The 15815-nt window shown below is 32.2% G+C and overlaps 1 protein-coding gene and 1 pseudogene across 1 annotated transcript; one reads left to right on the top strand and one right to left on the bottom strand.

Annotated features, from left to right (window-relative positions):
• The first annotated feature begins 386 nt into the window (after window positions 1-386).
• LOC130797151 (hydroxyproline O-arabinosyltransferase NOD3-like) lies at window positions 387-4039 on the top strand (annotated as a pseudogene).
• A 116-nt stretch (window positions 4040-4155) lies between these two features.
• On the bottom strand, window positions 4156-14474 carry LOC130796805 (non-specific phospholipase C2). Its single transcript, XM_057659200.1, has 4 exons — window positions 13761-14474; window positions 11490-11993; window positions 5181-5357; window positions 4156-4596 (listed from the first exon to the last, which is right to left on the bottom strand). Exons 1-4 carry the CDS (start codon window positions 14362-14364, stop codon window positions 4283-4285), a joined length of 1599 nt encoding a protein of 532 aa, XP_057515183.1. The 5' UTR covers window positions 14365-14474; the 3' UTR covers window positions 4156-4282.
• Window positions 14475-15815: the final 1341 nt, after the last annotated feature.

The following is a 15815-nucleotide window of genomic DNA, read 5'->3' as shown; positions in this document are numbered from 1 at the left end:
CATTCATTTTGCGTCATTTTAAAATGAGTGAGATTTTAATTAGTAATAAAGAAATAATTAAATTAGATATATGTAGCGCTTTTAGATCAAATCAAATTTCCATTAAATAAAATTTTAAGCCAATCATATTATAATGATTACATTTTGTCGTGACGAAAATGACAAATTATAAATGATTTAATTATCATACTCTTCCTAAAATTTAATCAAGAAAATGAGGAAAAAATCAAAATAATGTCTGTAAACTTACTGGGTACCAAATACAATGATCAAAGTCAACCCCCTTCTCCAACAACCCTTGTTCACTCTCCTTCCATGTTATTACCTTAATTTTAATCTTTAAGCTTCTTCTTTTCTTCCTCTATTTTCTCAATCTCTCAAAATCTATGTGTAACTTTTTTTTAGTACATGGTAGTTTTTTTTTTTTTAAAAAAAGAGCTAAAAAAAACGATTAAAGTTAAAATCGAATTTAAAAAGTGATTTATATTCTTATTGAGATAAGACTCGATTCTCTTTGAAGTTGATTTCACTTCTGAAAATTTTCAAAATTTCAATATAGGTGGTGGGAGGAAAAGAGCGGAAAATGGGGTAATAATTTTGATAGTGGCATTAATAATTGGGTTTTGTTTTACTATCTATAATATGTTAAATCTTTTATCTATCAAAGAAAGAAAACGGATCGGGTCAACTTGACCCGTCTAAAAAGATTGATGAGGTGAAACGGGTGGTAAGCCCGAATCTGAAGTTTCATGTAGCGGTAACGGCAACGGATTCGCTATATAGTAAATGGCAATCTAGGGTAATGTACTATTGCTACAAGAAAGTTAAAGATTTGCCCGGGTCGTATATGGGCGGGTTTACTTGGGTTTTGCACTCGGGCCAAGCTGATAATTTGATAAAAGAGATCCCTACTTTTGTGGTGAATCCTCTTCCCAATGGCCTTGATCAAGTAAGTTGCTTTTTTCATTTGCTTGTTGCTTTAATTGTTTTGATTGCTTTGGCTTTAAGTTCGTTATGAATTACGTCCTTGAAAAAATTAAATGATTACTTAAGACAATTTATATCATGATGTGTTGTATTGATCTATTATTTTTATTTACAAATTTTAAAATTAGACGATTTTATAGTGAGTTCAATTTTATTAGGCTAATTCAATGTAAATTTATTTTTTTAAAGTGATTACTTATAAGTATAAAATTATTACTTACAGTTTTAAAGTGATTGATTTTAATAATTTTAAAGCAGTCATTTATAACTTTAAAATAATTACGTATAATTTTAAAGTAATCCATTAAATGAGATCTTCGGTGAGACCATCTTTATGGGCTGACCCAATATACACTTACTGTCTTAAAATGAACAATTAAAAAAATAGGATAATTATATGGATTCATCTAATGGTGAGACAGTCTCATAAAAGACTTGCTAGACAAGTGTTGTCGAACTAAATTACCGTGACTTGCTGTGTTGTCTTAAAATAAACAATTAGAAAAATAGGTTAATGACATGAATTCAACACGGAAGACTTGCTGCGTCGGGGTTGGTTGAAGCACCACATAACTGACACAATAAGCCTACTTTAACATATGAACCAAACGTAGCCTATATTTACTTCACAAAACTTGTTATTGTTGAACAAAATTACCGTGACTTGCTGTGTATAGGGATACGTTGTGTTGAATAGACCATGGGCATTTGTTCAATGGTTGGAAAATGCAACAATTGAGGAAGTGTAAGTGATTTTTAGTTTAATATTCTTTAATTAATATCTTCATTTCAATTTCCTTAATTTTCTTCAATAAATAAAATTATATTTTTACATTATAACGAACACAACCTTGAATGTATAGTTATATATTGATGGAATAACCAGATCATCTATTCGTAAAACCTTTGCCGAATTTAATACAAGGAGAAAATCCGATAACATACCCTTTTTTCTACATCAAACCCGAAGAAAAAGAGAAGATTATAAGGAAGTTTTACCCGAAAGGAGCCATATCGAATGTGGATCCTATTGGAAGTTCTCCCGTTATAATAACTAAGGTAAATGAACAAAGAATTAACAGAGTACACGTTATATATTCTATATAAGTAATCGATTTTCTAGCCTTTTCAAATATTAATAATACATTTTCTAATTTGGTATTTTTGTGTGGTCCTAGTCATTGTTGAAAAAAATTGCACCTACATGGATGGATGTTTCATTGCATATAAAGAGTGATCCTGAGGCAGATAGTACTTTTGATTGGGTGCAAGAAATGTAAGTTATAGACTTATAGTATATTATTTCAGTAATTTTTTTAATTGCCGTAAAATAAGAATGTATATTTAATTTATTTGAATCTCTTTAAAATAGGTGACACTTGATATTAAAATAACGATATGTTGTATTACTTAGTTCAAATTAACTAATAAGTATGATCATAAAAAAGACAGGAAGCAAAATATTTGATTCAAACAATGTCTTTTTTTTGTGAAGGTATGCATATGCCATAGCTTCCGCATTGCATGGTGTGAAGCATAATCTTATTGAAGATTTCATGGTGCAGGTATAATATGTAAAAATGACTCTGCATTTTAGGGTGTTCTGTTTTTTTCAAAACCAAAAAATATTTTCTAAAAAAAAATATTTTTGTATTATTTTTGACCGAGAAGATTTTTAAAATGAAAACTTACATAGAAAAAAATTATCATCTTTTTGCAAATATTTTTCTCGTTAACATTTCTATTTTCCTACAGTTTTTTTTTTTGCCAAATATACAAAAACTAATCATCATTCGCATTTCCAAAAAAACAAGTTTTTTTATAATTATTTTTTTAAAAAAATATTTGCCGTCAAATTAAACTAAATAACCTTTTTTTGGTTAATTGCTTTGACACTAATTAAGTTGATAACTACTTTAAATTATAGCCTCCAAGGGAAGTGGTTCTTGGGAATAGTTACATCATCCATTATACATATGCTTGTGATTATAACAAGAAGGTAATTGTTTTTATTAACCATTAGTGGGTTGTTATCAATAATCACACTGCTTAAATTACTAATCATATATATTTTTTCAGGGAGAACTTACATATGGAAAGATTACAGATTGGTATTTTGACAAGAGATCATATCAAAATGTTCCTACACCCAAGAATATTACACTACCTCCTCCTGGAGCTCCTGAGACTGTGGTATGTTTTTATATACTGTTGGTCATGTGTCCAAGATGCTATTGGATCCACTTCAGATCCGTCCCTAATTTAAAGGTCTGGGTCAAATTTTTCGAAACCTTAAAAATTTGGATTTGTGTGCGGGTCCAAAAAAATGTGTTTGGGTTTTGGGTTTAAGGTCTTCATACTCAAGTTTGACCCAGACCCTCTTTTTGGATCCATTTAAGGCCCTAGATCATCAAACCTAGAGGATCTAGGTTCGGTCCAAAACTCAAACTCTAAGGGTCTGAATCTGAGTATGGTTCCACCAATAATTAATGGGTCTAGGTCTGAATTCGAGTATAAAATTTTCAGACACTAATGGTACGGGTCTAGTTATGCATCCACCTATACTAATGCAGGGTCTGACTGTAAATTCGAGTCTGATTGGACTCGATTCAGACCCGACCCATGATCATCCCTCAAAAGAGAAAATTCAAAAGTTGAATTATCTTATATCACCTTAATGAAGGGCAAAATATGCGCGACTAATATATCCCTTTAAAACTTAAGTGACCATAAATCTATCACCTTAATGTCATTAAACAGCTCCCACTTAGGATACTTATGCGGGATTTATGGGTTCGAAGATGTACAAAGTCAAGCACTTTTGATGTGTATTTCTGATCTATTTATCTCCATGCAGGTAAAACTAATAACCATGATAAATGAAGCCACTGCCAACATACCTAGTTGGGAAAGTCTCTAGCTACACCACACTTTTTACAAACATAACACACATCAAACTGTTGCACAAATCATACACATTTTGGATTTTGTTCAAGTCCAACTGAACCCATGAAGAACAAACTTCTTGTCTGAACAGAGAAGATTGTCTATGACCATGGCGAATTTTTGAGTCCATACGACACTTACTGACCCGTTACTTTGTGACTTTAGTACATGTATACAGTAAAATAGGCGTTTTCGGAGAAAAAAACATATTGCATTGTGTTGTACTAAACTTTGCTAAATGATGATTGATCAAATTACCATTTATTATACTTGTCTGTACTTTGCATAAACAGTCTTTTTCAATGCTATGCTCCTAACTACACCAAAAACAAGGCACATTACTCTAAATTTAAGGGTTCTGTTGAGTGCTAGATTTAGATGGTCTTGAAGTAAGGGAAGGTCTCATTTTAACGATTTGTTCTTCATCGACTCCCATCTTCTTGGCTAGTTTCCCTGCCTCAAAGAATCGTTTCACTGCCTCATCCATGTACCCCTTCCCCTGCTTCACCGTCAGTCCCTTGACTATTGTCTCCGGATAACTCGACAGTGTGTTATCACCCTTCAATACCGCGGCAAGATGCATCAGCTCTTGCTGGAACTCGCTCATTAGCCTGTCCTCATCTGCCTCTTCTTGTCTTATTGGTACTGGTGATGGTAGTTGCACTGTATGGATCATAGAAATGATTTTGATTACACCATCATCGTCATTATCATCATCATACCCAGTATATCCGACTTATTAGAAGCTATGAACAGGGATTAAAAGGTTTGGAAGACAAGAGACCGTACCCTTATCAAATGGATAAGGAGGTTGTAATGATTTTAATTACATACTCTATTTTATTACCCTCCTAAAATGAAATCTTATTGTTAGAGTATATAATATATTCAAGGGCCTTAATTATCAGCTTAAGCTTTTGTTTGAGTTGATTCCTTCACATAGTATTAGAAGCTAACATGACAAGAAGTCAGAAATTTATATCTCAACATCCCCTCATTCAAATGGAATATTTAGCGTCAGGTATAAGGAGGACCTGTGCTGCATCCACACTTTTAGCTGAAAGGCCTCTTGTATAAAATATCATGGGCTTAACTATTAATTTAAGCTTTTGGTTGAGTTGGTTTCTTGACAATGATAGAGTAATTCTGGGGCCTTAAGCTGATAAGCTGATAATTAAGGCCCTAGGATATATTATATACTCTTAACAGTTACAATTATGTTGAGTTAGAGATTTAATAGAACTAACCAGGACAATCTGTTCGAGGTTCAGTTCTTGTTTGTAGAATACCCTCAAAGGTTCCAGCCCAAGCATCTCTTTTAGTTAAGAAAGGGCTAGACAGGTTGAACAGTTTCTTGACTGTAGCTGCAATCGACGAGTGCTCGTACTCTGATGTGGGATACGGTCCATTAGCCTTATGAACAACTGCAAAAATTTCACATAAAGGGTACGTATGACAGTAGTTTAGTTCAACTATTTTAACAAATATCCGACCTGTATGATTCAAGCAGTGTGAACTAAGTCCATGTAAAACTGCTCACGTTCCAAATCAAACTCAGTTCATTGATTCCATAAGATTTATAATGTAAAAATAAGGCCATATCATATCGCATTATCCGCATTGTAAATATTTTTTAAAAATAACAAATCGATATTTATCGCATTATAATTGGGTCATATCAAAAGATATCTGATATTTAAACGTAATGATAACCACATCACTCCTGTTACCGTATTAAGTTCTCGCACTACGATCGTTATGCATTTTTACACATAATTTCTAAAAGTTATAACAGAGAACATAAGGACAGAATTAACATTATTTTATACTTCAATCTTCTGTCCTGTTAAGAAAACGCAGTGTGCAATGTAGAAACTTGTGACACTCACATGATTTGACGTTTTTTTTTTGTATTTTAGCTGGCTGGATCTGAGATCTTGTTCAAGACTCTTGCATGATTGAATGCTAGAAGCTTCCAATTTTGGCTCTTGCAACTAGCAAAGACCACAAATTTGCTCTTGTTTATCACTAATCACTATGAAATATGACGAAATTATAAAATGGATAAGCTAATTTATAAAAAAAAGCACGAAATAAGTCAACAATCAACTTATTTTAAAAAATAAGCGTCTAATTTTCAAATCTGAGGTTTGGTGTTAACTAATTGCGAACAGGTGCTTATTTTTTTAAAAAGGCAAAGAAGTTGTTCCCAGTTATTAAATGCTAACACGCTTGTTGACTCTTTTGACCTGTTCGCAGTTACTAACTTCGAACACTATCGAGCATAATGGGCCTGTTAGTGATTGCGAACAGGGTCAAAAAAGTCAACAGCCCTGTTAGCAATTAGTAACTGCGAACTGCTTCTTTGCCTTTTTAAAAAAGTAAGCACCTGTTCGCAATTAGTAACTGCAAACAGCACCAAACCTCAGTTTTGGAAATTAGACGCTTATTTTCTGAAATAAGTTGATTGTTGATTTATTTCGTGCTTTTTTTTTATAAATTCGCCTATCCATTTCAAAAATTCTGTTTTAGACCCTGATACAGCCCATTTCTAAAAGGGTTATGAGAGAGCTGGGCTGAAAAATGGGTTGTAGAATTTTTGAAATTCTTAAGTGAAAAAAAAATTAATTAAATAAACTAACTTTCAAACAATTTCCAAAAGTAAGCGTCCGTACCCCAAAGCTGTGCTTTGAAGCTGTTCGCAGTTAGTAACTGCGAACAGCATATAAGACAAACTAGCTGTTCGCAGTTACTAACTGCGAACAGCTATTTTGTCTTATATGCTGTTCGCAGTTACTAACTGCGAACAGACCTGATCTACAAAATTAGATCAGTTTCTGTTTTTCGCAAAATCCCAATTCAAAAACCCACTTCACTCGACATTTCCACCTTCTCCCTCTAAAACCATTGATTCATTCCATCAAATCGTGCAATCCTCTTTCAATTTGGCACTTCAAAATTAGTGTGGGATACTATAGCTTGTGCAAAGGTAAATTTTTTTGTGTTTTTTTGGTGTATATTTGGATTTTAGGGTTTTAATCAAATTTGTTTATATATTCAAATGTAGGTTTGTAGTGGTTAAATCAAGACTAATCTTAATCATCCATAAGCATTGAAGGTAATTTCTAATTGTTTTTATAGCTTTATGTTGGATTTTGAAGTAATATTGTTGTATTATTTGAATATTATTAGAAAATGTTAATGTTGATGTTGGTATTAGAAATGTTATTTGTGAACTTATGAATTGATTTATTATTTGGATTATGTGTATTATATATGTATAAACTTGGCTACATTATGGATTTGAATAATTTGTGGACCAAAAAAGATTATAATCAAATGAATATAATGTACTTGTATGGACATGAGTTGATGTTGATGTTGATTTTCTTTGTATTAATGTAGAAAATGGCATCATTTCGCGTCACTATAATAGGGGGAAGACGTAAGTTGTTTGCTTGCAATTCGAACATGGATTTGAACATTACTAGTCAAAGTTATGCAAGTACATACGAACATTACTTCATGCCCATGATCGATAAGAGGTCATACGAACATAATAGTAATATTAACTAAAACTAACTCGAACACAGGAGTACAGGAGATGGATCCAGCAGCTCCAGGACCCGTAGGCCCTAGTGTGTTAACCATGCAGCATGAGCACAGGAGTACTCCTCTTTGGGATGCCCAGGTTAGTTTACGATAGTTATGATTTACATTTTACTATTGCGTACATACAAGTAACTTATTTATATTTCAATATTCTTAGGTGTCTGATGCGGAAACGCTGGGCACCAGGCATCCAGATTCTGTTCCATGGGTGATCGATGATAGGATCATCCCATACTTAGAGCTAACGAGGTTATACGACTTTCACCTCGTAGCATACGGCAGAGTTGACCGTGCCATTATCACGGCACTGGTCGAGAGATGGCGTCAGGAGACGCATACATTTCATCTCCCTCTAGGTGAGGCTACCATCACATTGCTTGATGTAGCCTTACTAACGCGGCTTCCCATAGAGGAACGTGCCGTTTGTACAGGCGGACGCCAGCTAACAGGCTGGCGTGACATGGTGCATCGCATTTTGGGAGAGCGCCCTCCACCGGAAGTGATCAAGGGGAGTGGTTTGCGATGCACATGGTTGGTTCAAACCTTCTCACAACTCCCCGGAGATGCTGATGAGGGCACCATTTCGAGGTACGCCAAGGCGTACATCCTATATTTGATAGGTGCTGTGTTGTTTGCCGATAAAAAAGGCAACCAAATACGGCTCCTATACTTAACATTGCTTGACGACCCGTGGGAGCACATCGCCGAGTATAGCTGGGGCTCCGCAGCCCTAGCATACTTGTACAGGAGGCTTTGTGGTGCTGCCCGTAAGAACGTCAAAGAGATTGCAGGACCACTAGTCATATTACAGGTAATAACAATAACATTTAATTCTCATCAACATTTGATTAATTACATACTAATTACATTTGCGATCGTTAGCTGTAGGCGTGGGAGCATATTCTTATCGGCCAACCTTATAGAACCGTTGGTCGTGGTGATACTGCTCCTCCACCACAGCCAGCCCCCGATGTTCCGTACGGTTCGAGGTGGAATTTTGCCCGCCGGACGCGCAAGCACACTGGCAGCGGTCTAGGATTCTACCGAGATCAATTAGACCTCCTACGACCCAACCAGGTAAACATTTCAGTACTCATTAACATTAGTACAATTTAATCAACATATCACTTACCTTTTTCATAACATGTATTTTAGTTTTTGTGGGACCCATACCCAGCGGAAGCCTACGCAGCTGTACCCGAACACTCGGGGATTCATTCCGGGGCGTGGAGGGCTTCTGTGCCACTCATATGCTTCGACACTGTCGAAGTACATCTGCCAGAGCGCGTAATGCGCCAATATGGGTTGGTACAGGGCATTCCACCGCCTTGTGACACTGAACCCACATCACTCACCGACTACCTCCCATACGCACATGGCATGCTCTCCTTCTTATGACTACCATTTGGAGGAGATGGATCATTCATATCCCGTTGACGCTGCGGGGACCTCACAGGCTGGGCCATCACGGCCATCACAGCCATCACAGTACCAGTCCCCTCCACTGCCAGAGCGTCACGCGAACGCCTCTTTCTATTGTAGGAGGCGAAGGAGACCAATCCAGTTGGATAGGGTAGATGAGGGTTCATGAGCGTTAACGATTACCTTTTGTGTATTTGGATCGACTATGTACATATATATATATATATATATATATATATATATATATATATATATATATATATATATATATATATATATATATATTTTAATTGACTTGTATATTTCAAACATTTGTATATATTTTGTTGCATATATATTTTAATTGACTTATGAATGATCGGAGTTTTGGCGATGAATCATGCCGCCTTAAAGATACATCGACTTGTAATTACCTATTCTAATGTCTCTAGTGCAATTACAACAACAAACAACTCAAAAATAAAGGAAAAAAAAAATTTACTTAGCTGTTCGCAGTTAGTAACTGCGAACAGCTCCAAAGCACAGCTTTGGGGTACGGACGCTTACTTTTGAATAAAATTGTTTGAAAATTAGTTTATTTAATTAATTTTTTTTTTTTCACTTAAGAATTTCAAAAATTCTGGGTTGTACATATACAATGTACAGATTGTTCTCGTAAAATGTATGAATGTGTTTATTTGATTATTTCATATATATTGAATTTTAAATGTTCAAAAATAAATATAAAATATTTAATAGAATGTAAAATTCTTAGATAAACTATGATAGTTAGAAATTTCATGTTCTAACTATTCAAGTGAAAGAAGTGCAGCTTGAACAAATGTGTATTATTTCATTATTTGATAAAACGTTTTTTCCTTGTTTAAAATTATTTTTATTCTTTATTCGCCATTAATATTTGTAATTTTTTCCTTTATTTGCCTCATTATGATTCTTCTTTCCTCTTTAGAATATATTTCTCCCTTATTTAACAACTAATAATATTAATTTTATCCCTTATTTGCCTAATTATGGTTCTTCTCTTAGAAAAAGTATTTCACCCTTATTCAATAATTAATAATTTTATTTTATCCATATTTTGCTTATTTATGGTTCTTAACTTCTTATTTTGCTCTTAATTAAAAAAGTATTTTCTTCCATACAAGGTCACCTATGCTATCTACATTCTCCCTTTTGGCCTTTTCCATCCAATTTCTTATCTTTTTCTTTCTTTTTCAAAATTAATTTTCTCCTTTGCCAGCCAAAATTGCTTTCTAGATAATTCTATCCTTATAGCTTAAGTGGGGAATCAATATTGCGCTCCATGCATGTAGACAAACCTTGAGCTGGTGCTTATCAACTAAAAATTGAAAAAAATTGCATTTCCTCTCATGATTTTTGAGGTCTTCAATTCAATGCAACCACAAAAACATAGAATTTAATATGATATCACCTATCATCATCCTACCCTGTATATTCCGCTCATAGAAAAGCTATGGACAGAGTTTAAAGAGAAAAAGACGGCGGCAACTCATACCCATAAAGAAGAGCGCAGCAAAAGGAGTCCCCGGCTCGAGAACGATAAAGAGACGTAACTATACAGGAAAGATAAATTAAATGCCTATAAATAAAATAAATAAGTAGAATCAACTACAATATAAAAGAAAATAAAAAAACTAATAATAAAAGAAACGAGAGAAGCAAGAGGGCAAGAACGTCAAAAGGTAATCGAAGAGGACATCAGTAGTCTAAAAATAAATAAAGTTTTATCATCTTAAGATATCTGAAATACTAAATTTTAATATAATAATATAATTATTAGAGTATATAATATATTTTGGGGCCTTAACTATCAGTTAAGTTGGTTTCCGGATAATAATTATTTGATAAAAAAGAGTTTAGTTTGATAAAGATAATTAATACATTATTTTATTTATATATTTTAAAACTATCTCTAGTATTGTGTATTTATCTTTTCAACATATACATTGTTAAAAATAATAATGTCGAACTGAAAATACTAACATGGATCTGAAAATAAGTTAAAATGTTTGAGTTTGAATTTCGATCGGGTTTGACCCAATTTTTTATGATTTTTTTGAGTCTAGTTATTTTCGATTATGTGTAAAAATTTCTAAGTTTTAACCCATCTTTAAATCTTGTATCAACTTTACATTTTATTAAATATTTTATATATTTTTCCTTAGAATATATTTTCGCAAATTCTTGTATGAGACGGTATCATCATGAGACGTGCCTCATACTTAGATTAAATAGCCCAATAATAAAAACTCTTAGTATAATAGATTTTTTATATAGACTTGTCTCATGGTGAGACAGTCTCATACAAAAGGGCTAATATATTTTATAGTCATAAATGTAGGTTAAAAATTCATATACTGCAATTTTAAAAGTCCATAACCATACTACTTTATCCCTTTAAAATTAATTTGATATTTTTTTTCTTAGAATATATATTTAATTAGTAACAATATCAAAGGATAACATACGAGTATGAAAACAAGGTTAATGAGATTGCTTACCAGTACCCTTCTGGATCCAAGGTGAAACTGCAATAGTGGGCACCCGAACTCCCAATCTATCAAACTTAAAAAAGAAAGGATCGGGGCCCACAATCCCATCCGGGCTGGGGACCCCACTAACCGGGGTAGGGACATGATCGTAAAATCCACCATGCTCATCATAAGTGATCAATAACAAGGTTTGATTCCATTGTGGACTAGCCCTTAAAGTCTCGTACACCTCCTTAACAAACAATTGTCCTTGGTACACGTCATGTGACGGGTGATCGTCATTGGCCGGGTCGGATTTTGTGTCGGTGTATCGCTGCTCGATCACGACGTACCTTGGGAGCTTACCTTCTCTAGCATGTCTTTTGAAGAAGAGGCCATATGGTAAGAATTTTGTGATGTACTTGAGCTTCCTTAGGTTGCGGTAAAACAATGTGGCCGGAATGTTTTGGTAATATATTCCAAAAGATATGCCTTCACTATGTAGGTTCTCAAATATTGTCCTTTGTGGGTACCCTATACATAAAATAAAGATATTGTCATCATAGTGACTAGCAGAGTCGGCTCTACCACATGAACAACATATGCACAGGGCTATTTTTTAGGGCGGTTTTGAGATGCAAGTGCTTTGGACCCAACTTATTAAGGGGTCTAAATTGAGTTAAATCTTATTATTAAATTTTAGTTTGTGCATAAATTCTTATTATTATATGATCTTAAATTTATATATTTATTTGACATTTATGTGATGGAAAAAAACTATATAATGCATAGTTAAAGAAAAAAAGAACTGAAATTTTACTTATATAAAAGCTTTTTTTTTTTATGTTTCGCCTAAGGCCCACAAATAGTAGGAACGACACTAATATGCGACGATTGCCCTATTATTTTAAGAGACCAAAAATGTTAATATATTTGATTTTGAATTAAATATTAAAAATATAATATTTTTAGCAATATTATATGCCAATACTTTTTCATATTTAATGACGATTTTTTCGCTTGATAATGACTACTTGTTTAATAATTATTGATAATTAAAAATATAATATTGTTTGATGTTTTTTATTGATATTTATTCAATTTAGGTAACTAAGTAGATATTATTATTTTGTTGTGTTTTCTTTTCTAATTAAATTAATCGAATAAATTAGTATTTTATTTAATAAAAATAAAATAATAGTTTATTACTGTCAAATAAAAAATAGACATGCATTTATGCTCAAAACTTTATAACCTTAAATATTTGGGAGACAACCCTAGTGACTAGTGATGAAGCTATTGTTCATCACACTTTGTCAAAAGATTCCACTAAATGTGGACGTGCAATTGCCCTAATCAATCAAGTCTTCACTAGTATTAACCACTCCATTTAATTTGTTATGATGCTTTACTCAATCATTTGCTCTCATTTTGTAAGACTTTTTTTTTTTAAGGAGAAAGAAGAGTTGAGAGAAGAGATTTCCATAGAAAATTATTGATTAAAAAAATGTTGCAAAGTCGATAAAATATTTAAAAGAGATAATTACTGCAAAATGAAAAAAGATCGATTAATCTATTTAAATAATTTTATTTTACTCGAAAATAAATATAATTTCTTTAGATCATACTTTAAATTTGTCTAATATCACTTCATAGTGTTAGATTGCTACTTCGTCCAAGTTAGATTGTTACTTTTTCGCTAAAAGCTCTCATCAGGTTAAAATAACAATTCGAATAAAAATAAATTATTTATCAGGGGAGAATCGAGTTTTATTTCAATTAGATTAAAAACCACTTTGAGATTGAATCTTACTTAGTTTATATGTGTCCCTTAGTCTACCAGTAATAAAAAATTATTTATTAAGAATTAGTAAAAACATTTATCACCTTACAAAATTGTAACGAAAATTTCTCCTTTCTAAATCAATCCCCACAAAAAGATTAAGAAAAATTCAAAGAACCAACTTAAATTTATCTAATGTTACCATATACTCTACATAACACTCCTTAGATTAAAAGTTAATAAAAGATTGTCATAATTACTCATATTATGTTATTCCTTATTTATTTATACTAAAATAATTAATTACTTCAAAATTAATTATGCAAAAATATCATATATCATCTTAAACAAATATAATTTTGTTAATTTAGATAGTCATTTGGTCTCAATATTTTTTTATCGTTAATTTTGATGTGAATATCTATGACTTTTTTATTGATTAATTTAATAAATACTTTATTATTTATTAACAAATACTTCTATTAGATAATTGTAATTAAAAAGTAAAAATGAGTTACCTTTGGCGAGTAAAGCCGGGATATTACTAGTAGCTCCAGCAGACGTCGCCGAGTGAATATAAAGCCGGTTGGGTTGCGTAGACGTCGGAACTGAAGCGAACCACCGGTCGAAAACAGCAAATTCTTGAACCAACGCTTGATAAATCGGAACCATTTCCGGTTTATATCCATTCATAACATGTTTAGCCATTTCCATACTCCCATTAATAGAATAAGCTTGCTGGGCAAACCCATTCATTGGAGCCGGTTCAATTCCGGTTTGGTCCGACCCAAAAATCTGCTCCCTTATTGCTTGAAAAGAATGGCCCGGATCCGGGTCAACTACATAATGAGCAGTATCATTGTAAAAAATAACGGGAGAATTGGGTTTTGATAATGAAACCCGGTTTGATTCCGACCCGGTTACACCATCGATTTCTGGGTTTAATTTTTTCATCCAACCCAACATGTGGTCGAAAGACCGGTTTTCCATTACTAAAATGACAATGGTTTTGATTGGTGAAGCATGGGTTAAAATGGATTGGTTTAATTGAAGGGTTAAAATTAGAATTAAGAGAAATGTATGAAAGAATAATGGGGTTTTGTTTTTGTTGTTTAATTTCATGTTTTGTTTGTGGTTTGTGGTTTGTGGTTTGTGGTTTGTGGAGTATGTTTTTGTTTTGTTAAGAATGTTGGTCTCTAAAAATGGAGAGGAAGTGGATGAAAATAGAGTTTGGTGAGCAAATAATGGATTTCAAGTATATAAAGGTGGTACTCCTAATTTGGAGTAGTGTAACTCTAGTTTGGATTAACACTACGTCTTTTTTTTTTTGGACGAATAAAAAAATGAGTATTTTTAGATCAAGGAAATAGAAAAAATTTACGATCAAATTAAAAGAAAAAAAGTGAAATTGTTTTCGAAAAAGAAATGACGTAAAATCATTAAAATGAAATAAAATGAAAAATAGTGTTAATTGAGAGAGATATACTGTGTATAAAATATTTTCGTTTCAATAGACTTGCAACAATAAAAATATTATACTATTTCATCACCATTTAAAAGATATTAAGAATCATATTGGTATATTAAACTATGTAAAAAGTCAAAAGAAACGAGGAATTATGAGAATTGATTTTATATATACTCTCATTTGTCAAACTCACTTTTTTCTCTCTTTAGAAAACATGATTTGATCAATTTAATATATGTACTTAATTTCTTGAACTTTGTGTAATTCTTAAAAAATTAAAAGATTATTTACTTTAAGTTTGCACCTTAAAATTAAAATTTTTAAAAATATTTTAAGTTCAATTTAATGAGACTATACTCATTATTTAGAAAATAGGCTGTCGGAATATCTCATTTTGTCCGATTTCGCATGCAATGTGAGTTAAAGACTGTTTAGCTAAGAAATTAGTGCAAACATGATTCGCCTTTTCTTTCATTTGTCCCCAACTCTTACTAATTCCTTGAGCATTTTTTTTACTCTCAGTATATTAGATAATTAATAAAAATATAGAAAAAAATATATTTTTTTATGTAGATAGTATGAATTTAACTCGTATTACAAAGATAAATACAAGAAAATTCGCAATTATTAGACTAATCAATAACTCTCTTAAAAATTTAAAAGTTAATTTCTATGTAAGATTGTAAAATTTAATTTCCACTAAGTTTTCTAGGTTATCTCATTTTAATTTCATTTAATTCTATGATTTAAATATTAGTTTAATATTAATTTTACTTTACCCTTAATTGAAATAACAAAAAGTGAGATATACAAGACTCATAAATTATTATGCTTCTTTTATTCCCATTTATTATTAGAGAAAAAAGAGAATGATTAGGAATGGTGATTGAATCAATTATTAGGGAGTTATTGTTAATGGGTTAAGCGAGTTTGAAGGAATTGTTACTCTTATTATGAACATCAACTCTTTATAAAACGGTTTTAAAATAGAAAATTTATTTTTTAATTTGTTTTAAATCGTATTAATTGAGACATTTAACTGTGTATATATCGATTGTCAAGTACTAATTTGTGTTGAAGGATTGGCAGTAGATTGGGTGACATT

Source organism: Amaranthus tricolor, chromosome 12, assembly GCF_026212465.1.
Source record: "Amaranthus tricolor cultivar Red isolate AtriRed21 chromosome 12, ASM2621246v1, whole genome shotgun sequence".
In the NCBI taxonomy this organism is placed as follows: Eukaryota; Viridiplantae; Streptophyta; class Magnoliopsida; order Caryophyllales; family Amaranthaceae; genus Amaranthus; species Amaranthus tricolor.
Note: the sequence above shows the minus strand (reverse complement) of the source record. Positions and strands in the feature narration are given on the sequence as shown.

Bases quoted from the DNA above. Each gene is read 5' to 3' on its own strand.
- LOC130796805 (XM_057659200.1), bottom strand. From the start codon at position 14,364: ATGAAATTAAACAACAAAAACAAAACCCCATTATTCTTTCATACATTT. The intron at 11,994-13,760 runs GTAACTCATTTT...TTTTATGTATAG, and splicing joins CCCGGCTTTACTCGCCAAAG to GGTACCCACAAAGGACAATA. The intron at 5,358-11,489 runs GTAAGCAATCTC...AAATTTTTGCAG, and splicing joins TTGGATCCAGAAGGGTACTG to TTGTTCATAAGGCTAATGGA.